Genomic DNA, 25,448 nt, shown 5'->3' on the forward strand with positions numbered 1-25,448 from the left:
CCACAGCTCCATGCAGCCCTATTCCCTTTAAATACCCTTGAAGAGGTTCTCTTGTGTTCTGATAGTAGCTTCACTGCAGCAACTTCGAAATAAGCATGGTCTTCATCTCCCACTAACAATGCAGATGTACCAATTTAGTGATTCTAAAAAAAAAAAAAAAAAAAAAAAAAAAGAGTTCATTTGACCACGATAACACCCTAAGTTCACTTAAAAACTAAGGAAAGAACATTGTTTGCTATTTCTAGAAGTCATTTACAGGAAAACAGGGTCTGAGACAGAAGACCGTGGGATATGAAGATTCATCTGCTGGAGACAGCTCTGTGGTTGGAGGCAGCTGAGGTAAGAAGTCTGTGGGTTAGCCGTTTTTCTATACCGTGATACAGAGGCACACTGTAAACCATCAAAGTTGTGAGTTCTTATTACAGTACCTACTACAATGTAAACTTGGATCAACCCTCTCCTGGATGTGTCTTCATCCTTCATTTCCCCTCATCCTTCTCCACAAGAGAGAACACACCTCTTCTGAATTTAGGAAACCAAATAAATTTTTTCATTGTATTTCTTCATAACAATCTCAACAGTCATAAGTAGTTCATCTTGCTCATTTTTCCCCTTTTCTTCTGCAAAAATAGTTGTACAGAAATAAATTGCAAATGAAATCAAAAGTCTGTCTGTTTCTTACTTCTAAATGAGGAAAATTCATTCATATAAATATATAATTTGTTAACTGTGTCCATTGATTCTCCCCTTTTCTACTGATTATATGTATGCCTAACTTCAAAATATTAGTCTATTACAAAGAGCTGAGAACCAGATCAGCTTCATAGTTTACAGGAAATTTAATAAATTATAATTGAATTAATAAGAAAGTCTTTTAAACCAATTTTTAACATGCTTTTAAACATATAAGAAACTCTATTCTAAGGTTATGTGGACCACTTGCTGGATAAAAGACTGGCTGGATGGCCGCACACAAAGAGTTGTGGTCAATGGTTCAATGTCCGGCTGGAGATCAATAACGAGTGGTGTCTGTCAGGGATCGGTGTTGGGACCGGTCTTGTCCAACATCTTTGTTGGTGACATGGACAGTGGGATTGAGTACACCCTCAGCAAGTTTGCTGATGACACCAAGCTGTGCGGTTTGGCTGATAGGCTGGAGGGAAGGAATGCCATCCAGAGGGACCTTGACATGCTTATAAGATGGGCTGAAGCCAACCTCACGAAGTTTAACCATGCCAAGTGCAAGGTTCTACACCTGGGTCAGAGCAATCCCAGGCACAGCTACAGGTTGGGCAGAGAAGAGATTCAGAGCAGCCCTGCAGAGAAGGACCTGGGGGTGTTGGTCGATGAGAAAATGAACATGAGCCAGCAGTGTGCGCTCACAGCCCAGAAAGGCAACTGTATCCTGGGCTGCATCAAAAGCAGCGTGACCAGCAGGTCAAAGGAGGTGACCTTGTCCCTCTACTCTGCTCTCGTGAGACCTCACTTGGAGTATTGTGTGCAGTTCTGGTGTCCTCAACATAGGGACATGGAACAGTTGGAACAAGTCCAGAGGAGGGCCACGAGGATGATCGAGGGGGACTGGAGCACTTCCCATATGAAGATAGGCTGAAGAAGTTGGGGCTGTTCAGCCTGGAGAAGAGAAGGCTGTGTGGAGACCTCTTAGCAGCCTTCCAGTATCTGAAGGGGGCCTATAGGGATGCTGGGGAGGGACTATTCATTAGGGACTGTAATGGGTAACAGGACAAGGGGTAACGGGTTAAAACTTAAACAGGGAAAGTTTAGATTGGATATAAGGAAGAAATTCTTTCCTGTTAGGGTGGTGAGGCACTGGAATGGGTTGCCCAGGGAGGTTGTGAATGTTCCTTCCCTGGCAGTGTTCAAGACCAGGCTAGACAAAGCCTTGGGTGGCACGGTTTAAAGTGATGTGTCCCTGCCCATGGCAGGGGGGTTGGAACTAGATCTTAAGGTCCTTTCCAACTCTAATCATTACATGATTCTGTGATTCTATGGTGACATTTTTTTCTATTTCCTCTGTTTTTTCTGGCCACCCCATAACAATTCCTGACGTTGATAATCTATGAGATATCTTTTCCTTCCAAAGAATGCTTCAATCATCTTCTCTACTGTGTATAATAATAGCAGTTTTGAGAGAATTTATGGATTAGCCTTGGACATAGTAAGGATGCATATTCAAATAAAATACTTTCTGAAACCAGGGAATTATGTCTTATAACCGCTATTTGCTGATAAATATTGAGCGCTACATGAGAGTGAAGTGTAAGCTAAAGGAGCAAGATACTTAATTTAGATGAAATAGGATTATGCTACATAACGCTGAGACAATCTGTTGTTTGCTTACTCATTTACTTATTGGAAATTACACTAACAAGGACTCATGTAAATTTATGTCAAGACTTCTTTTGAGAACATCAAGATCTCTATTATCACATCACATAAACATTCAGTTTCACAGAACTGGATAGACAAACTAATTTGAGATGCACACTTTTCTTACGTAAATAAAGAAAAAAGATTGAAAGAGCATTTATAAGTATGCCTATATTTAAAAGATGTACATTGTGACAGAAATAGCCAGTTCTTAGTCCCAATGTCTTATTGGGGACTCCAATGACATTACCAATGTCTTTGTCTCTGGTGATCCTCAGGAAAAAAACATGTTGAGAACCTGTTTAACCAGCCACACAATAGACTACAGAAAAAGAAATATGTGTAAAAGAATATTAAGAAATCAAGATACTCATCATTGCATCTTCTAAGTTATGTCTTCATTCCAATGTATTTCCGTTGAATTGATGCTTGATTTTGTATGGAATTGGAATGGCATTCATTAATGATGTGATCACTACATACTGAGAAATTTAATAACATATTACCTGATTTAGGGGTTTGTTTGTTTACTTTCCTTTAGGTGACCTGGCAGCTCTTTAAAGATATTGCAGAATGAACAATTTATGATATGAGAAAGGACATGTTTGACAAGTTCATTTTTCCACCCATATATAGGTTTTGCTTCTAACATACCCTACCCCAAATAGAGGAAAATGATCATGTACAGTAAAAGAAGATAAAATATTTCAAGAGGAATTGCTTTCTGCTAATAGTAAATGGTCGATCCCCCAGAGCTGCTGAGTCAGCAGAATATAGAGGGGAAACTACAGCAAAGACTACTTCAAATCAAATGGGTGGTTACTATTTTTCCAATGTGAATATCTGAGCCTTCTTCACAGTTATGAACAGTTTGCTAATAAAAAAAATAAAATAAATCACAAACCATTTTATATATATGAAACTCTTTAACTGCAAATAGGATTTAGAAAATTGTTCTTGCTCCTTGGTTTTAATGAATAGAGGGCATGATATTTTGTAAACTTATTATGAATATTTTTGCATGTGATTTGCTGTAGGTTTTCTGTAGAACAATTAAAATTTGAAAAGCTCAAGCCATATTTCATGTTATAAGTTAAAAATATTTGAGCAGTTTCTAGAAGTTTACCAAACATAAAGAAACACAATATAGATTGGTCAAAATTAAATTACAGTATCCTTTTTGAAAATATTTATGTCCCTATAGTTATTTTGCATAAACATCTGGAATCTTATGTGGAGTTTTTCTGTCTCATACGTTAAAAGCATAGTTTGTAATTATATAGTGAGACAATGGTATGATTATTCTGTTTTACATAGTTACTGTTTTATAAGGTGCTGGACAATGTTTTGTTTCATTCATTTGTTCTTCATTATGAATATGGTCCCTTCTTTTTTTTATATAGGAATCTTTTATATATATAGGAATTAGAAGAGGAATTAGAACATGTAGAATAAGCAATAGTTTGCAAGTGTACTTCAAATGAGCTTACCTACAGTAATTTAGCAATAGGAGGTGGAAATCTTCATTGCTAGGAAATCATGTTCTATACCAAATTTACAGTGCTTGAAGATTCTGTTTATCATTTAGTTGAAATAGGAGATCAGTAGGAAGCTTCAAATACCCATCACAATATGAGCTACTTGACATCTTTTTAGATAGTTTATACAGACAGATAAACTAAACCTATTCTCTGAGGTTCTATGTATAGTTGAGAAGCAAGGTAAGGGACTAGCAATGGAGAAATGCAATTTTTTTTCCCAGAGCTACTTGTTAGCGCAGAAAAGATCACTGGTCCTAATGCTTGCTCATCTTCACCCCATTTTAAGAGGTTGCTGACCCTGGACTACCAGCAGAATTGTTCATATGAGCAAAGTGAGGTTGGCAAGCTAACAGTATTTACAGTCAGAGCCTGGATCTCTGTTACTCATCTGCATCTGTCTTCTTTTATTATACAGGACCTCTTCTCAGCAGATGACCAGCTCTTCAAGTCTAGAAAGAGTTTGAAGGAATTAAAAAAAATAAATAGTAAAATTTGCAATCTTAGTATGTAATGTGCTAACTTTAAATCAGTTTATAGTCTCTGAAAAACTCTTTAGTGTAGCAGAATTGCAGTGAAAAAGCATTTAGCAGGTCTTCAAATATGAACTACATTATACCACACTTTCAAGTAACATTATAATAAAATAACATTCCAGTTATATTTTCTGATAAAATGCATATTATGTACTTAATATTTCTGATAAAATTCCACATATATAATATATCCCTGTTTAAACTAAGAAGTTTGGTTTCTGCTCTAAAACACGATAAATAATATAAAAATATCCTGATCCATGGGGCTGATCCCTCACCAAGTTCCCAGACACAGCTTTTGATAAGGCTAGTCCCCCAGGCTAGCTGAGGATGTTAAGGAGGCATGTAACAACACAGGGCATCGTAACTGGTACTTGGACCTTTTAAAGACTCAAAAAGAAGTGGACCTATCTTCATGAGAAAATTAGGTTCAAGTGCTAGCCATCAGTCCTGACATCAGATCCTCATTTGCCATATTTTAAATAGCTTCTACCTCAAGAAAAAATTAGGAAGCTATATTTATGCCACAAGGTAAGGAATATCTCAACAATGAATGTGCAGTTTCTTAGGGACAGGAAATTGTGCTGTGTTGCTTAAGACAGAATCATCTTACTGAAAGAAATAAGCTATGTTTTGTACTTATGATACAAATCAGTCAAGTCTTTTTTTGACAAGAATCAAATGCAAAAATAATAAAAAAATATTTTTAATGAACTTTGTATATTGATGATATAATGCTCCACATTCTGTGTCAAGATACCCATACAATATTTATTTTCTCTGTATTACCTATAGAATTGCCAGGTTGATGGGGACTTTTTTTTTTGAGCCTGTGTGCATGTTGTATGTCATTCTTTCAACCCACTGTATGCAATCGTTAACAATTTTCACAGATATATATTACAGATATACTCAGATACATATTACAGATATACTCTTAATATATTAAGTGCTAAAACTGTTTGGATAGTCATTTTGTTCAGCCTTATCTCTAGAAGAGTTAACAATGCATAACATATCACATCTGGTGACTAATGTTAAACTAGAGGAAAATATCTAAGAAAAAAATCTAAATGAAGAAATTTAACAAAGTCAACCACAATCACCCTTCATAAAGGGGCAGTAAGGGAGAGATGTAATGGGTCTGCTACAAAACATGGAGAGAAATGCTGTTAGGAATACAGAAGCAATGAAACAAGGAACAGAGGGGCATAAAATATAGCTTACCTGGCTCTAGTGACTATCTAGAGTAATACTTTTACTGATACTGAACAATATTTTCTCAGGTGGGTGTTATACTACATTTTTTCTACTCAGAAAAATTAAAAAAACAAACAAAATGCTGGGATAGCCTTCCTTTTGTCCACATTTGAAAAACACCCAGATCACCAGTCTGTGGCCAGATATGATTGTAAGCATGGGGGTAAAACATGCTGCAAATGCTAATAAAACTGAACTGGGGTTCCCTGTAAATGAAATTAGAAAGAGACTTCCGAAAAAAAGAGTATTATGAGAGAATTTCTAGTACTTGGGTCAACTTCAATGGCTTACTTTGGCTTTGGTTTTAGGTACTTTTTCAAAATGTCATATATGGCAAGCTAATCAGTGCCTGTAAGTTCACAGAGAAAGAGTTTTGAACTCTTATAAAGTGTAGTAGGAAAAAGACTGTTAAACCCCACTCAATGCTTTGAAAATTTACCACCTAGTGTTCTTGAAAATTATTTCTTCTGCATGAAGAGGACTAGAGGACTAGAAAGAAGTAATTAACTGAAGAAAGATATTCCTTGAGGTACAAAAAAAAATGCACAAAACCAAACAAAAACCCCCAAACAGCTAGAAACATAAGTTTCTTAAATCAGAATATTTATTGGTGATTTTGGGAAGTCCAGAAGCTATAGTCCTTAAACCCCATTTCTTTTCTGTTGTTAAACTTGTTGTCTTATCGATCGATAAATGGGAAGACAAATGCTATTTTGCAAATAGAAACTTGGGAATTTTACACCCCCTGTCATCTTTAAAAAGGAGAGTTCTGGTAGTTTCTGGAAAGACTACTCAAAGAAATACCATTTTTTGTTTCAAGGTGGTAATTTTAAGTACTAGTACAATATCTTCTACATCCCCCTGTGCTCTTTTGAGTTTGTTTACAGCTATTTTTTTGTGTATGACTTAGTTTCAAATTTGCAATTTTTCTGACAGTGAAATATAAGATAACCACTACTGACCCCGATTATAGTCAAGATTTTACAGACTTATTCATATATGCTGAATGATTTTGCTCGTAATAACAATACGTATATTTATAGAATTCTTCTTTTCTCCCTGAAGCTACACACTGACCAAGATAAAGGAGATGGGAATTTAAAATACATATTAACAGGAGATGGGGCTGGCAGTCTGTTCATTATAGATGAAAATACAGGAGATATTCATGCTGCAAAGAAATTGGACAGAGAAGAAAAGTCCCTATATGTGCTACGTGCCAAGGCCATAGACAGAAAAACTGGAAGACAAGTGGAACCAGAGTCTGAATTTATCATTAAAATCCACGATATCAATGATAATGAACCAAAATTCACCAAGGACATATACACCGCCAGTATTCCAGAGATGTCTAGAGTTGGTAGGTAAAAACTTATTATTATGTAAAATACCAACGGGTTTGAGTTGATTTGGAAATTTTAAGTAATTTATTATTTGAGGCACGTCGTATTTGAGGCACTTAATTCTGTGAATATCCATGTAACTATTTTTGTTGCCACTAATATATCATAAATTATTAATTCTGCTTGTATGTTTCATCTTCACCTACATTTTCATCCTTTTTCTACACTATAGGCTATTCTTTACCCTTTTAACTCACCACAACCACCCAGGAATGCAGCATATATGGTTGTGTTATAAGTTACTACATAGTTTTACCACAGCTGTGAATACAACTTGCATATAATATGTCCTCTTTGTATTTGTAATGTTTAATTTAACAAACCTCTCTGTACCTTTAAACAAAAACATCTTTAAACATGTAAGTATGTAAATCAATTAAGGTCTCAAAAATCTTTCAAAAATATTTTCCTGAAAGTGCAAAAAACCCTTGTTTGTTTGTTTTGCTGTTGTTGGCTTTTTGTGTCCGTTTGGATGTTTTTCAATTATTTTTTTCTCTTTGGTAGCAATATTAGTAGTTGCTGGTGTTTTGTTGTTTTGTTGTTTTTTTTTTTATGGGGATATTTCTGGATTTTTTTAAGTAACAGACATGAACCCCTTCCCCAAAGAAATAAGTATTTTTGTTTAAAAAAAATGTTTTTCTTCATAGATAAAAACTTACAGCTGTTCACAACAGCCACAATGAAAAGTAAAAATGTGGAATCACAGTAGAAGATAGGTGAGAAATATAGCATCAAAGGAAAAAATTCTCTGAGTTTTTTTAAAATAATATAAAGTCATAGATAAGATTCATCAGCACACATTCATCAGCAGTTATCATGATTACCTAAATGTTCTGCTGTTTTATAGAGGAGACAGTGTCTCTGATGAACAAGCATAAAATACATAGGCTATGGGAAACAACTGACAGAAAAATTCTCAAGAGTTATTTATGAATTACTGTAATGGTACACAGAATCAGCCCTGTATGATGGCATTGCTAAGAGACATAATAAAATACCAATCAACATTTGTGACTAATATGTATCTTTGCAAAATAATTTCCAGAAGCTAATAATTATCTCTGAAAGCAGTAACAGAAGTATAATGGAACAGAAATCTATTTTATAACTCCCTTTTATAATCATGAAAATGGAATACCTACAATAATATGTATAATGCAAAGAGTCCAAGAATGGTTCTTTTAAAGATACATGGAAAATAGAGCAATCCTTTCAATTCAGAATTTACTTTGGTGATAATCTGTGAAGGAAAAATGTTGGCAGTGCACTTGTCATATTTAATTTGAAACATATTTGTAAGGAGGGAGCTCTATAGGAATAGATAGGGTAAAAAGCATGATGTCCATGCTTAACCATGTCACTTAGCTCAGCTTCATCAGAGTCAGTGGAGAAGCAGGAATAACAGACAAGAGAATAAGATCCAGTGCTTTGGCAATGGATGTGAATTTTTAAATCTATGAAATGTCTATGTTTGATGAGGATGATGATAAATAAGTACCATCATGCACTTTAAAATGAAAAAGTGTCCATAGAAGACCCAAGTAAAAGTGAGCATTAGAGGAAAATGATTTAAACAGTAACAGGTGTGCCTTAGATTTCAATTTGAAGACATAAAAGGGGTGAGTGTTACTCTTTGCTCTGTTTAGTTGACATATGCATTTGGGGATATGAAAGCTACACTGGAATGGCAATTTTTAGCATTTGAAATATGGCCAAATTTTTTAGTTGGCTCTGGATTGTTGAATTTAAAATAGAATTTCAGGTTGGAGGATTGTGTAAAGTCATAAAGGAAGAGCAAATTGTAAAATTACTGATTAAGCAATATATATTAGAGTTATTGCTGCTGTGAAAGTAAGTGTATCTGAAAGGAAACGACAGAAAACATATTGAAAATTTAAAGAAGGAAGGAAGGGAGGAAGGGAAGGAGGGAGGGAGGGAGGGAGGGAGGGAGGGAGGGAGGAAGGAAGGAAGGAAAGAAGGAAGGAAGGGAAGGAGGGAAGGAGGGAGGGAGGGAGGAAGGAAGGAAGAAAGGAAGGGAGGGAGGGAGGGAGGGAGGTAGGAAGGAAGGAAGGATGGAAGGAAGGAAGAAAGAAAGGAAGGAATGAAGGAAGAAAGGAAGGGAGGGAGGAAGGAAGGAAGGAAGGAAGAAAGGAAGGAAGGAAGGAAGGAAGGGAGGAAGGAAGGAAGGGAGGGAGAGGGAGGGAGGGAGGGAGAGAGGGAGGGAGGGAGGGAGGGAGGGAGGGAGGGAGGGAGGAAGGAAGGGATGGAGGGAGGGAGGGAGGGAGGGAGGAAGGATAGATAAGGGGAGGGGAAGGGGAAAGGGGGAAAGGGGAAGGGGGAAGGAAAGGAAAGGAAATAAGGAAACCTGAGATCCAAAAGTGCAATCCAGAAAACCAGAAGACTTCAGAATAAAAAAAAAAAAATTAAAGGCTCCTTAAGTCTATGTGTTTGTCTACAATAAATGGAAGAAAGCATGAATAATGAAACAAAACCAAGAATCCCTGGAGAAGTGTGGTCATCTTTACTAAAACTACATAAAATGAAAAATGAGCAGGTCAAAAGTTTGGGGGAAAATCTCAGTTTCTTCCTATCTTTCACTTCCTCCTGATGTTGTGCCTTTTTTCTTAGCTATTATATTTATGTTTGCCAAGTTCAACAAATATGACAGCAGATATTTATGAAAGATCAGGAAAATGTCACTAAGACTGAGAAATTGAAGAGGAATCACCACTAGCAGTCTTTCCAGCGGTGTGTGTATCTGTTACTCAAATGACATATCATACTAAATATTTCTCACTGTGTTACTAAATGTTTCTCGGAATAACTAGATCTGGAGCACACAAGGGAAAATAATAAGTCAGCACCACCGACAGAATGTGTAATTTTCAGTACCAATATGCAAACTTCATTCATGTTTAACTACTTTAACTACTTTGACAGTAAGAAAAGTGAAAGTGTAACAGGGATTTTCAGCACAACCTATCCAAGCCCAAGGGAAAATACGAATGCTTATTTGTACACTTGTTTGTGCATACCCAATCTTATAATATCTACACTGCAGCCTTCAAGCTATACATCAGTTAGCTTTGCTTTGCCTGAATAAGAGCTGGTCATATCTCTGGGTACACCTAAAATGCTTTGTAGCAAAGTTAGTATGGGGAGCAATCAAAGCCACTGAATTGAGTTGGCTGCAGTGCCACTTCAGATACATAGCTTTTATGGAAATGATCACGCTAAATGTTCACAGTGCTATTAACTTAAAAAAAAGAAAAAAATGAAAAAAATTAAAGAGATTCTGAAACTCAGTAATATGGAATTTGTCATTAAAATCAGCTACTATACTGAAGAACTGGAAGATAATAACTGCGGTAGCATATTTTTAAAGAGTGCTTGAGTTGACTGGAAGAATCTTGAGATTTATGTCAGAAAAGGTAAATTGATTCAACAAAAAATAATTCTGCAAAAAACCCAACAAAAACCAAACAAGAGAATATGCTAGACAAACCCATAAAGGTTAATCAAAACTTAATATAGAAAGTAAAGGAACAATGGACTTTCAACATTTTTAACCTGATGGAATGCCAAAGCTGTAAAATATAATCTTGACCACACTGAAGAGCAGGTGGATTTGAAGCATCACCTATTCTGATTTTGTTATATTTTAGCAATACTACAGGAAGAAACCAGATAAGCTAAATACATATTATGCATCTTGAGAATAATCTTTTCATTTCCTTTTCATGTAGAAGGAAAAGTACAGCCCTGTTTGTGCTTAAAATGTACTCATTTAAACTTCAAGGCTTACACAAATAGAAGCTACAATCCAAGAATTTTTTCAAAGTGAAAGAAGATGGCTAAAAGAAACCAACATAAAATTAAATAAAAACTAACCTTATGCCTCAATATGAAAACAACTTTTCTCAGGATATAAATCAAGTTATTAAAAAATTTTTTAAAAAGGAAGTTAACAATGAGATGTCCTTTGGAGATCCATCCCTTTGACACCTGGTTCAATATTATTACATTCTCCCATACTTGCCTTGCTAATTTTAATGAGCAAGACTTACTATTTTTTCTCATTAAATATCTTTAGCATGCAGATGAGTAATATTTCATAGCATATTTTTAATCTTTAAATTGATTCTATTACGATAAAGGATAATGCCTAATTTAGCACTCATTTCGTTATACTTAGCGGCTACTTTCTAGATTTATGGATCTAACCAGAACCACCTCCTGGTTCAGAATTTCTTCATGACAAGATATGTATAAGGATAGAGGACCATATTTTAAATGTTTAAAATTTTTTTTTTCACTGCTTTTATTGCTAATATAGTGATAATAAAAGTTACTCTTTAGCTGAATAGTGAAGTTTGATAGAAGGACATTACAGTATATATATGACCATTTTCTACTCAGGAATACAGGATTACAGCATGCCTAAGCCTGCTTCCTGTTTAACAGCTACTCTAAATTATATATATATATATATATGTATATATATAAAATACATAAACAAAAAGAGAAAAACAGATTAAATTGCAGTAAACCACACAGGATAATGCACATTATTACAACCAATTTATTACCTTGCTGTTGTCTGTGAGTACAGTGGAATATGCTAAACATCAATGACACAATGGTTGTGTCAGAAGTTCCATTATCATTGTTCACTATTTATATAGTATCTCTTAAGAATCTATAAGCATCATCATTACTACTGGGTTTAAGGCTGCATTCTTATATTAATCTTTAGTTACATCACATTTTCAGTATCAGGATCATAAACATATATTTGTCATTCGGTATAGAAAACTCTTAAAAGAAAAATAGGAACAAACTGGCTTTATGGTAAATTAAAAAAAAAATAAAGAAAGTGAGGGAGGGAGGGAAGGAGGAAAGGAAGGAAGGGAGGGAGGAAGGAAGGGAGGGAGGAAGGAAGGAAGGGAGAAAGAGAGAAAGAGAGAGAGAAAGAAAGAAAGAAAGAAAGAAAGAAAGAAAGAAAGAAAGAAAGAAAGAAAGAAAGAGAGAGAGAAAGAAATAAAGAGAGAGAGAGAAAGAAAGAAGAAAGAAAAGAAAGAAAGAAAGAAAGAAAGAAAGAAAGAAAGAAAGAAAGAAAGAAAGAAAGAAAGAAAGAAAGAAAGAAAGAAAGAAAGAAAGAAGAAAGAAAGAAAGAAGAAAGAAAGAAAGAAAGAAAGAAAGAAAGAAAGAAAGAAAGAAAGAAAGAAAGAAAGAAAGAGAGAAAGAGAGAAAGAAAGAGAAAGAAAGAAAGAAAGAAAGAAAGAAAGAAAGAAGGAAGGGAAGGAGGGAGGAAGGAGGGAGGGAGGAAGGAAGGAAGGAAGGAAGGAAGGAAGGAAGGAAGGAAGGAGGAGGGAGGGAGGGAGGGAGGGAGGGAGGGAAAGGAAGGAAGGAAGAAAGAAGGAAGGAAGAAAGAAAGAAAAGAAAAGAGAGAGAGAGAAAGAGAGAGAGAGGAAGAGAGAGAGAGAAAGAAAGAAAGAAAGAAAGAAAGAAAGAAAGAAAGAAAGAAAGAAAGAAAGAAAGAAAGAAAGAGAAAGAACCAAATACAGTAACCATCATATTTTTTATTTTTGAATTCGCTTATGTCAGTAAGCATTAATCTTCAGATATGTGTAAAAGACTAAATGGAGACAACTCTCATCTTTCATATTTCAGCACGAAATAATTATATTTTCTTCCTGCATGTTTTTCGTGCTTTCAGATGCTTATAAAAAAAAAAAAGCTGAGTGACTGTCTTGACTTTGCCATGAAAACAAAGCTTATGCAAAATACTTTCCTGACTTGCACAATTTCAGAATGCTAATTGTTAACATATACTCCATTTTAAAATTAATTTTTGAATTAGCTTTAAGAAAAAGATATAGTTCTAATAAACATTTTAGCCACAAATTCATATTTTACATTCTGCTGCTAAAATGAACTATCAGAATTCCTTTCAGTCAAACTAAGCATGATAGCAGAAATTCTGTAGCTAGAATACTTCTAACAATTCTATTTCAATTTGCCACCCTAAGTAAAGAATTTCAAAATCTCTATAACTGTCAGAACTGCATATGGTTCTCTTTTTAAAATGCAATATTTTTAGCCTTTTTAAATTTATACTTAATTATTTTAATGCAAATTTTTATAATGGAAAAAAATCCTTTGTAGGAAAAAGATGAAAATATAAAATAAGAGTTCAATGCCTCATAATAGTTTCTTAAAATAAACCTTCAATGTGAAAAAGACAAAAGCTTCTTTTCATTTAACAGCTTAAAATGTAAAACAATTTTTTTCAGTAAATTTTAGGAATTTTAGTTTTTTTTCAGTTTTGAACCTGTGTTCTGTGAAAATAATGCATAGCATTTTTATTTACAATAGGCTTCCTACATTTTTATTGGAAAAGTATATGGAATGCTTTATAAAATATTTGTGTTTGGCATGAGGCAAAAATTCTTCAGAAGAGTATGAATGGGTACTTTAAAATTTTGTATTTCCAGTTTAAAAAACAAAATAAAATAAAACCAAACCAAACCAAAACAACCAATGCAACAGACTAAATCAGAATTTTTCTTTTTTTCACTTAAATTATTCTACCATTTTTATAGTTATGGATATAATATGGCAGCATATATTAGCTCTTCAAGAAACAGAATAAAACCATCCTCAGAGGAAAATCTGTGAGTTTACAACACTCCCAAATAATTAAGAGATCAAGAAACAAATAATCATGCATTCTGATCCAAATGAAAAGCAGTAGTTTCCTTTTAGGATCCAAAGAATCAATGTAACTGATTTTTAACAATAACATTTGGGGATTATTGTAATTTTACAGCTCTATTCAACATCAAAACATAACATATGGAATCAAAAGTAAACATTAATTTGTATATTATATTTTCTCCTTCAGAGCTTTGTTAATTTTTATCTTTATATAAATCATTTTAAACATTAATGATACTACAACATTCTTTGTTACTGACTGAGGAAAATAACTTAAAAAATATAATACAAGCAATCACATAAAGCTAGTATGCATATATTATGTATACATATTTGTGAAGGCAAAGAGAAAATTGCAATAAAGATGTAATGTTTAGAAAATTTGGGGAATTTCTCATACATCATCAGAAATACCATAGTTTCCTGAAAGTTTATGCAGAATATATTAATCTCACACTTGAAAAAAAGACACTGCACATTCAGAAAAATAAGGAATAAAAAATAACCTTAACAAGATTCAAAACAGTGTTTCTGAAGAATCTAAATCTTTCACAAATTTAAGCTTTACAGAAGTTTTTTAACAGTTCAGATAAGCAGACCTCATGTTACAGCCAAAAGGAGTGACACTCTTCTTTTGGCATCTCTGCTCCTAGTTGTGATGCTTATGCCTTACCCACTGTCCATCTAAACCCCAAAGAGAAAAGTTTAAGGACCTAAATAATTAGAAAACAAATATATTGTATAAGTCAATGTTCTTTTTTTCACTATTTTTGTTCCCTAGGTCAGATCATATGAGGTTATATTTCCAGAGCTGGGCTTAGGATAGTGACAGGACCATGCAAAGTATAGCAAGTAAAAGCAGGAGAGACTCTTTCATCCAGCAGTATCTAACCTCAGCTAAAAATTCACTTCGAATACTAATTTTTCTTCAGCTACAAAATCCTCATATTTTCTAAACAGGACTTCTCACATTCTTTCTTGTCTTTTTTTTTTTTTTTGGGGGGGTGGGGGGAAGAGGAGAAGACACCACAAGTCTTAAACCAGACTTGTCTATTCACCCCCAGTGAGTAACTGTTTACTCTTGGTGTTAGGAAAAAAAAAAAAAATTTGGATTTTGTAGAAGTGTTGTTGACAAGTAAAGGTAGCTAGCACTTGCTGTAAACACAGGAAGGTATAATTCTCATATTTCTGTCCCATGGGAACTGAGCCCCTATCAACTCACTGTTAGAAGTTTGTAACCTCTTCTGAGCTCCCATAAACCTCCATTTGCTCACCCTTGAGATTCTGGTCTGAACTATTTCTTGTAAAGACAAATAAGATGACAGAAGTTCAAATGTTGCAATTAGTAAACAGGACAGGTTACTTTTGAAGCACTATATGGGACTTTAGGCTTTGTAAACTTCAGAGATGAAATTTTAAGGTGACTACAAACTCATTTCATCTCTGTATGTCTCATTTTTCCCACTAATTATTAGGAGATTAGGACAGCTTTACTCCATACATTTGTTGAAATGTATTCAGCTACCACAGCAATGGACATTACAGCACCTTCGGGCTGGTAGTCTTCCTACTAAGTGGAATTTTCAGGCCCAGGCTATGTTACATGTGGCTCCCCTTTATATCTCTGAAACAATTCAACGGAATGCTGTTTCTCTGGCTACTTTATTGCAACAAATTTATTGTTTTGTATGACCTCTGTACAGTGAGAACAAAACAAAACAAAAACCTGAGACCTGGACCTCTCCAGATCAAAGCTTGAAATTAACATTTAAAGTTCCTATATCATATTAACACTAAAAATTGTTTGTTGCATCCATTTTCCTTCTTTTTGTAGATTTTCAGCTGTAACACTATAATCACTAAACAAAAGTGTAATGGGCCTGGATTCTTTACTTAGTACTTTCGCTCATACTTTTGCAATGCAGTGCAATGGGATATATTCTGCATTGTTGGAGATGCTGTCCTCCTGGTAGGTCCTTTCATCTTTTATGGCTTCACACCTACAAAAGTAAAATTCTCACTGATATTCTGAAAATAGCAAGGAACAGCCATGCTGCTTCAGCCAGTATATATATCTCTTGATACAAACATACACCCTTCAGTATAAATGTTTTACAATTCACACCCATGTGCAACCTACTTGTTTAGTTTTAGGTGCCTGAAAAAAATCCTTTTCTTCCGTGAAATGATTTTTGAGAATCAGATTTCTCAAATGTAGGCTGGGAAGACTGGATATACAGATCTAAGTCAGGAATTGTAATTAATTAGATGTAAGTTAAATTTTCTTGAGAACTGGTTATATGTAGCCATAAAATACATCTACAAATTATATTGAGAAGTATTATTTCTTTTTTTTTTTTTTTTATTCTGGTGAAACAAAGCACATCTAAAATGCTTATTTAGTCTAATCTTCTAAAGATATAAGCTTTTCAGTTTTAAAAACCAAAGGCAGCTTTCTCAATGTCTGAATAAATGTTTTAGTTGTTAATGTTAGGAAGCTGAATGTTAGGTTTATATTTTTAAATCATTCTAACAAACACATGCATACATCTGTTTTGAAAGTAAAACACAAAGGCAGGTTCGTTTGAGGTTTGTTTGTTTTTTTTTACCATATTTCTTTATAACTTCTAGGTATTTCCAGTATGTGTAAGTGATACACAATAAATTTCAGTGTACATAAAGATGCTTTGACATAATTTTCAGTCTTCCAAAGAGGCAACAGTTTCATTAAATGAATCAATTTATCACAAAACAAAGGACAAGACTCCTGCACCTTTATTTTTCCCATGTACCACATTTCGTGAGCTATCCCCCTCCACTCCTATCCCTCAGTTTTAGTAGAGCTACTGGGAAATGAAAGCTTTGTCTCATGTGAATCTGAATGATTAAGACTACTTCTATTACAAAGGATTTAGCAGTAGCATATGGCCAGCCTAACAGTAGCAAGCTCAGGAAAGGAGCATTACCCCTGGCAAAGAAGTCCACTGTTCTCCCTAAAAGAGACCATCTAATGGCTCTCTATTGAAGTGGAAAGACTACAAATGCCCAGAATGGATAGATTATTGTTAAATAAGTAAATTTCTCACTTAAAATGTGCCCATACATATATATGTATATACAGTAGATATATATGTTTATATATATTGCAGAAATAAAAGATAACATTTCTTTTAATTAGATAATGAAAAGAGGTGTAAAAATTGACAATAAGTTTCTGGCAAGATAGAAGTTTAATTACAGAAATGGCAGTTGCTGCATGTATGGTTTTCATTGTTCAATTAACAATTCAGCTCGAATTCTATTATGCATCACCATTTTTACTTCTTGACAATTGCATAGTAAGTTTCGAAATTTTATGTGTCATACTCAGACTTCACAGAGTTGAGAAAAAGAAGGTAAGAAAAGTCTTATCCTGGATTATCTAGTCTAACTCCTGATTATTTGAAAGCTACTTCATATTATTCCACTGAAACAAATTTATATTTTAGTAAGTACATGGAACAAGATAAGTTGCATCATTTCTCATAGTAATCACTGTATTTCTCTTAATACCTTTCAAAATTCACATCTGTAAGTTTTCACAATGATACCAATCTTGATGTACATCAAAAATTCAAAGTTTAGCCCTAAAAGTTGGCAATTATTAAAAAGTATTATTAAAAAGTATTTCTTTTTTTAAGCTTCCTTTTTTGCTGAAACCTTTAGAGATTGTAGAGAGGACTTCAGGTAACTACTTTTGAGAAAAGGGCAAAGCAGAAAACTTCATTTCACATCACCCTGAAAGTAGTGATGAAATAACATCCTTATGATTATTTCATTATTTTAGAAATTAAAAATTATAAATAGAACTGAAAACTTAGCTGGAACTGTTGGCTACGCATTGAGATATTTAATCAATAGATAACCACGTTGCAGCCTTTACAAACTTCTACTTCTTTTACCAGTGTCAATGGGGACAAGCTTTTCCTAAGTTTATAAAAAACAGCTAAAAGGTTTTTCCCTCTTTTGGAGTATTCAAGAAATTAAGATCAGGCAAAGGGTCAAGATCATGAGCTCTCATCTTTATAAAGAAAACAAGTGGCAGAGTTCCTGTGACTGACCTGCCGTGGATGGCAGCTGTCAGTCCATAAAACTGGCCTAATTCCACATACTCCTTAAAAGCATTATAGGCAGAAAAAGTGTAACCAAGGTAATTAGCTGCCATATTATGGCATTATTTGTTGCTCTTTCAGCATACTGGTTTCATTAGCAACTAATTCTAGTTGGTACAACTTTATTGTATGCATAGAACCTCCAGGCCCAGAAACATGCTACTGGTGAGTTTCATTGCTATTCTGAATGGAAATGTTGAGGATCATTTTGTAATTAATTCTTTCCATTTTTTTGTTTCCATTTCTTTTTTTTTTTTTTTTTTAAATAGACTGCAGATAATTGCCCTGCCTAAAAGAAGTTTTCTAATTTTAAGTATTTACACCATGTTGAACAAAATGAATATTTCTAAACTGAAGTTCATTTATGATAGATGGCAGATCATTTTATACAGTAACTCTTTAGTCACTAAGAAGCGCAATGTAAAAGCTAGTTAACATTAACACTTAAAAAAGTCTGATTACTTTTTTCTCTGTCTCAGCTCTGCCATTTGACATCACGAGTGTTGTATCAGAAGTGACTTTCTGTATGGTGAGGAAGTGAAAAAGAGCTTCCCAAAAGAATAAACATACACAGAGTTGTTCACTTACCAATACTTCAAACTAATTCTCATTCTTCTTGCTATTTCTCACTTGCTATTGCATCCATAATGCTTTTCAAATTCTCACACAGAGCATCTGATGCACTTCACAATTACCATTGCTTCCAAAAGAAAACTAAAGTTACTGTGTCAAGGTCTTGAACAGCTTGAAGGCAAGGGCTTGAGGTTTCATTCGGCTATAGCCATTCTTTCCTAGTTCAGTTTCAGACATTATGTTACAATGGTGTACGCATTGTTATTACTGGCAATAATCTCTACCCCGAGAAGCATTTCAGGCAGATTAAAGACAGAGTAGTTCAGTTATATTTCATCTTTCTATGTGGTGAGACAATCATTAACATATAACTTACTTCCTCAATGCAAGATCTAATAACACAATCTAAAATGTGACATAATCTTGTCATAAAAAAAAGAAACATTGGACAAAACTTCAAAACACCAAAGCACAACACACACAAGAAATAATCAGAATTATTTCCAGTACCCATCTACAGGAGCTAGCACTTCTAGACTGACTTCTAGACCAGTCATTATGTGAGACTATATACAACCAGAAATAAGAGACAGCATGTTTTCAAATGAAATTTGAGACGGCATGTTTTCACCTCATACCTATACAGCAGACTCTTAAAAATCATCAATTTTGTATAATGTGATTTATGAACTATTACATCTCCTGTTTTATGCCACCTTTTTCTGTCCTATATTTTTTCTTCTTTTTTTATATATTTTTTTCAATATATATGGCTGAACTGCATTTTAAGCACCTTCTTATTTTTCCTGTGTTATTGCTCCTTTGAGTTAGGTTCTTTTATCAAATTGTGTTTATATACAAAAGAGCAAACTTCACCTTGCAGTTCCCTATTCCTTAAGCTTTCTGTCAAAACATAATAGTCATATTTCAACCTTATTTAGCCCTACTCTTTGTATTGAAAGCAATCTGAAGTCATATAGTCCAACTTAGGCAGTAATGAGATCCTTGTTGGTGAGTTTTATGTATTCCTAAGCATTTCAGGCTTAGGTAGTGCCATGTGACTGCTCCTAGTTCAGAATTTCTCCAGTTTATCTTCCAGGCATAGATTCCTATCCAGAGAGAAAAACCTACTCTCAAAAGCAAAAGCATTTTAATAGCTCTCAGAATTTCTGAAAATCACTTAAACTTTCACTCATGTCATCAGCAGGGGCATCTCCATAGTATCTCCATGTGAAAATAATCCTTGGAGCCATGTTATCTATCTGAGCTAACTCTCTGTCCACTTATCTTCCTTAGGCTTTTAGCCCACAGAATTTTAAATTTTGCCTCCAGAGGTTTTCCAGAGCTCTCCCAAATCTTTTCAGCTTGTAAACATAATCCACTTCTAAAATCTTCTCTTGATGAACAAATTTGATGAATGGCAGATTGTCATTATGCTTGAAAACAGGAAACAAGCTCAAGAGCTTCTCCTTTAGAGAGATAAAGTCCTTCCTACCTCTCCACTTACCCCAGCTGGCCTTCTATTTCTGAAAACAAAACAGCCTTTCTGCTTTGAGTGGAGCCCTCTCTTAAATCGAGCTAGATATACATACGTACACACAAGTTCTCTGTAAAAATTAGAACTTTTCAGTAACTGCCAAGTTGAGAGAAGTTGACTTGAGACAAAATAGAAAGGAAGTTGTTTGGTAATGTAAAAAACATCCTGTTTCAGCATTCTTGATCTTTTTTAAATTACTGAATTACTTCTTGAAAACTTTATATGAGAAGGCCAAAGTCTAAACCAAGCATTTTTCTTAAAAATCAAAATTTTGAATTGATCTGAAATCCTACTTTTATAAAAATATGTCAAAATCAAGCTCAAAATGCATTTTCAAGTTACAGAGTTCCCTTTGGAAAAGAAATGTCAGGATTCTGAATGATATTTAAATCACTACATCATTTTTCATTCAACATTCATGGTGGAATCTTGAAACACACAGTTCTAACAACATAGTCTGCTCATTTTCTTCACCCAAGATGGAGAGTACTGTTGAAAATGAAGGTTACAGAAAAAGTTATCAGTAAAAGCAGCATTTTCAAAAAGACGCAGATATATTCTTCTAACTGTCAGAAGCTGTTCTAATTCATGTTAGCTAAAGGAGCCAAGTAAGAACATGAGTTGCATGCTGAAGAGTACGACTTTAAGTGAAAAGGCAGCAAAATGTACATCTCTTCTAGTAGAAGATCTCTTTTCCTCTGTAGGGTATTTACTTCAGCTTTGCAATGTACTCTGATATCATGCTATAAGACCTAATTATAACAAAGGAACTCTTTCAAAGACTGAATTGCACAAAAAAAAAATGAAAGTATTTTAAATACAATTCAGAGAAGAGCTCTTATTTTAAATTCCTTTTCAAATTTATGGTTCACTCCTCATGATTTCTAGAAATCTGTCTTAGTGCGACTCAGTTCTGACACTTGAGTTACACTTCCTAGATATGGAGCGATGTTTTTTCTAATTCAATTTTCCTTTTTTGACTCTACATTCTTACATGCACGTACATGCCTACATACACATACTCACACACAGACACACATACAAAGACACTACTTGAACAGATTTAGTTGTCTTCTCTCAGGTTATCTTCACAATCATGCTTCTGCATTTTTCAACCCTTATATGAGGACTCTATCCACCATGAATGTGTTGTCAAAATGCTTAAGCTTACTGACACAAATGTACATCTAAGCAAACAAAAAAAAGAAAAAAACAAACCACAAAACCAAACAAGTCCCCTATCCCCAATGTTTCAGCGTTCATAAAGCTTGGCAAATTCAATGCTTTTAGCAAACTGCTGTTTCTTGATTATTATATACAGACATAGGGAAAATCTTTGAGAGACAAACAAGTCAATCTCAATGCTATATGAAAGAAGTATTAAGAATTCATCTAAACAAAACCCAAAAAGTAACCTCAAAACAAACAAAAAAGAAAATTAGACATACCTCTTGAGAACTCTGAGATTCAGTTCACATTTTGAGATGGAATAGGCTTGCTAGGTAAGCTTGAATTGAAGTTCACTTTATTTTGTGATGTTTTCACTCCTTAGACTGCTATTGTACTCACTGCCACATTTTCTCTGTCATCTTTCACACCAGTTTGCCTGTGTGGTATATTAGATCATGGTTTGCTGCCAGAGGCCCACCCTACTGCTCCCTCCTCAACAGGACAGGTGAAGAAAATAAGAAGGAAAAGCTTGTGAACTGAAATAAAGACAGGGAGATCACTTGCCAATTACCATCGGGGGCAAAACAGTCTCAACTTGGGAAAATTAATTTAATTTATTGCCCATTTAAAATAGAGTTGGATAGTGAGAAACAAATAGAGAAAGTAAAACACCTTCTCCCCACCCACAATTCTTTCCAGGTTCTACTTCATTCCTGCTCATGTTAGCATCTGTGGAAGTATCTCAGAAAAATGCTACTTTCTAACATAGCATCCCGATTTGCATTTTAAAATATGCTGACTTCTGCTGACTAATATGGGATAAAAGCTGCTTGTGAGGCAATCTAGACTATAAATAAACAAATGAAAAAAATGCACCCAGATTCTATGGGTACCATTCAGGTGACGGTAAGGAATTGGCATAGTTGTCTTTAATTTAAAAGATCCAAACTAGTTTTGCATTATTACCAATTATTTCATTATTCATTATTGAGTTCCTTTGTTTCACTGCCTTTTCAGACCCCAAAAGCTAACATAAGTTTCTTTCCTCATAAAAAAAAAAAAAAAAAAAGCTGCACAAACATTGCCTATTGTCCATGCGGATCCTATTTTTTAATACAGCAGACTGTTGGCAGAGAAGAGAGTGAACTGCATGCTGACAAATTTTCTGATTATATACGTGTTAATTGTTTTTCATGATTGTACCATTAGGTTACTAGGAAGCAGTAGCTGTTACAACACTATTTTTTCACCACTGTACAATGTTTAACAAATAAAAACATCAATAATTTGTAAACTATAATAAGATCTCACTCTATAAAGATCCACTTGAATTATCTGATAGTAACCTGCAAAGTTTCTGTAGGGTTACAGCTTCTATGCTCTCCTCAGGAATCATAATCATATGGCACTTGAACCTCAAGAAACAAAGATATACGTTCCTATGTATATTTTCCTTTAAATCAAATCAATATGTCAGGAAAAGAAACTTAATATGCATTCAGAGTTGTTACAACAGCACCCGAACATCTGTGTCAGCCCAAAAACAGTGCCTAGATCAGGAGGCCACAGCAATAAGTTTTACTCATGAAAATATTTTGAGTTTTTTTTTTTGGGGGGGGGGGGGGGGGGGGGGGGCAGGAGGGGATGGACATATCAATTTCCCTTGATTCTTAACTTTTAGATGATACAGTGGCACATAATGTAAGCAGATTCTACTGACGACTCCTATTTTTTTTATAGGATAGAAAGTGATATTGACTCCCCATTGGATTTAGTTTATTAGCCTTTTTGAAAACAGATAGGACTCATAGAACATTACATTACTCAAGAAAGAGTCTTAATTCTTTTGTCCATATAAGCGCTTTTTCCAGACACTGTTATTGATAGGTTGTTCTTAAGGATTCATTTCTTTCATTTTCTTTACATCTCAGCTTGGCACACAGATGACCTTCAATAGTTTAATCTGGCAAAAAGTAATCTAGATTGCCGATGGCAAGAATCCTCCTCAGATTTTGATGAATTGTGACAAAGCTTTTCTACATCTTTGTTCTGATGGTTTGTTGCAGAGAAAGAAGTAATCTTCCCCTCTTGTCACGCTGTTCAGATAACCTGAAATATTTGGAATCGTTACTATTATGTAGGTAAAGCTATTATGTGTAAAGTGGTATCATGTACTGTGAGAAAATAGATGCATCTAACAGGACCTAATAGTAATGTGAGCGTTCATAAATCTATTTTGATTACTCTGGGTTTCTACTTTCCCCAATGCCTTGTGCACACGGAAGAGTGACAGGAGAGATTATTCACTTTAGTTCCATTAGTCACAGGTAAATGAGTATCTTTTAAATTTACAGTCAAGACATACTTGACTGCAAGTTATCTGGGTGAACTTCAATCTAGAGGAATGTAAGTGAAGAAAAAAAAAAAGAATAGGAAATTATATCACTTAAGTGGACAGTGCTCACTAGACCTTTGTCTTATAAGGAAAGTATAACATAAAAAGTAAAACATAAAAAATACCCAGCCAAAAATAGGGTAAAGAGCTTCTCAGTTGGCCTTCTGTCCTTGGCAAGGAGTTGAAGAACATATACCCTTCTAGTTATTGGGCTGCCTGTGTTTATCCATACAGGCTTTAGATTGTGTTAGCAAAAAGTATCCTGACATCTTTAAAATTGCTTAGAAAGAAAAGCTTGTGAGGAACAGTTTTGTCCTTTCATATATTTTATAAAGATGTCTTTACAGAAGCTTTTATTTGCTTCTAAACCATAAACTATATCAAATGTATTGGCTCACAATGCTGTTAATCCCATACAGCCTATATTCTTCTCATTGTGACCACAGGACATGGGTGAGGCATTTTCATACAAAATAATTGAATGTTAAGAAAATGTAATCGTAGTTTAATGGCAATTATTTGCCAATAGGGGAATAACTTTGATCAAAAGAAAAACAAAATAAAACAAATTCCAGAATTTCTTACTGTAAAACCAAGCTAATTTTTTTAAAATCATCTTAAAAATTAGTTAGGATGAGACAAAATATTTTCTTCAGTCTGACTTCAGATATTTGGAGATGGTCATCTAAGCAAAAAATTAGTATGGGGAAATTTGCTTTAGCTTAATTGACTAGTAAGCCAAAGTTAAGAATCATGATGGTACTTTCCACACAGCAGTTACCTATCTTAAAGTGAACAGTTTCAAATCTGTTTGACCCCCAAAACACCCAATGATGTGTTTGGTTTCAGACACGTCAGTCCCTCCTGTGTACTTGAAACTTGAGTCTTAAGTGATAATGATTTAGTCACAAGGAAGAAGAGATTTTATTTTACTGTCTGCTTGGGTAGGATAACAGTGGATTTGTCCTCCAGTTGCTATTAAATTTTTGGTTAATTCAGTACTGAAACAACGATATGTGGTTTACAAAAAGTAGGTGCTGTCATAAAATCTGCTGCTTGTTTTCTTTTTGTACCCATTTAGGAACATCTGTTATTCAAGTGACAGCCACAGATGCGGATGATGCCAACTATGGAAACAGTGCCAAAGTGGTGTACAGCATTCTCCAGGGACAGCCATATTTCTCAGTGGATCCAGAAACAGGTTAGCAATTCATTCTTACTTTTGCAATGACAGAGGTGTGATGCAGGGATCAAGACACTTTTCATTTGCATTTAAATATTGGAACAAGTCTATGGTATATGGCTTGCCACAAAGCTGATACATATTTTCTAAATGAAAACTAAAATCACAATTAAAGTGTCAAAATAATATTATTGCAGAAGAAAAACCATTTTACTTAGCATGGTAGCACCTGGAAGATGACTGGTAAGTGTAAAAGTCCACAGTTCAGAAAAGGTGTAGGATATTGTAAAGGATACAAAGAGTCATGAAAGTATTTAAGATTATTTTACACCAATTTCTGGGAATTCCATCTGTTTCTCCTTAAGAAAACAAAAGGGGAGCTGGATAATTTCAGAATGTAAGGCTAAAAAAAAAAAAAACCCCAAAGGCAATTCAATTATTTCTAAAAGCTTGTGATAGATTCTTGACCAGTAACAATTTTAAATTCAAGATGCTTTTTGAAACTGTACTCTGATCCCAACAGCTATTAGAAATGAAGCAAGAAGCATTAATGTTTTTAAATTGCAAGGCGTGCCTGGAAGTCCATTTCAT

At 34.4% G+C, this 25,448-nt stretch overlaps 1 protein-coding gene across 2 annotated transcripts in view; it reads left to right on the plus strand.

The window, feature by feature from the left end:
- Nucleotides 1-25,448, plus strand: part of LOC130593923 (cadherin-9) — a 65,725-nt gene that overhangs the window by 18,749 nt on the left and 21,528 nt on the right. The window contains exons 2-3 of one of the 2 annotated variants that reach the window (XM_057399424.1): nucleotides 6,791-7,085; nucleotides 24,756-24,875. In XM_057399424.1, coding sequence (XP_057255407.1) covers nucleotides 6,791-7,085; nucleotides 24,756-24,875 — 415 coding nt within the window. The remainder of the gene's footprint in view (nucleotides 1-6,790; nucleotides 7,086-24,755; nucleotides 24,876-25,448) is intronic. The other variant, XM_057399425.1, reaches the window with a different exon arrangement.

This window comes from Pezoporus wallicus, unplaced genomic scaffold, assembly GCF_028554395.1.
Source record: "Pezoporus wallicus isolate ANWC-B61680 ecotype Strahan unplaced genomic scaffold, APGP_CSIRO_Pwel_v1 contig_818, whole genome shotgun sequence".
NCBI lineage: Eukaryota > Metazoa > Chordata > Aves > Psittaciformes > Psittacidae > Pezoporus > Pezoporus wallicus.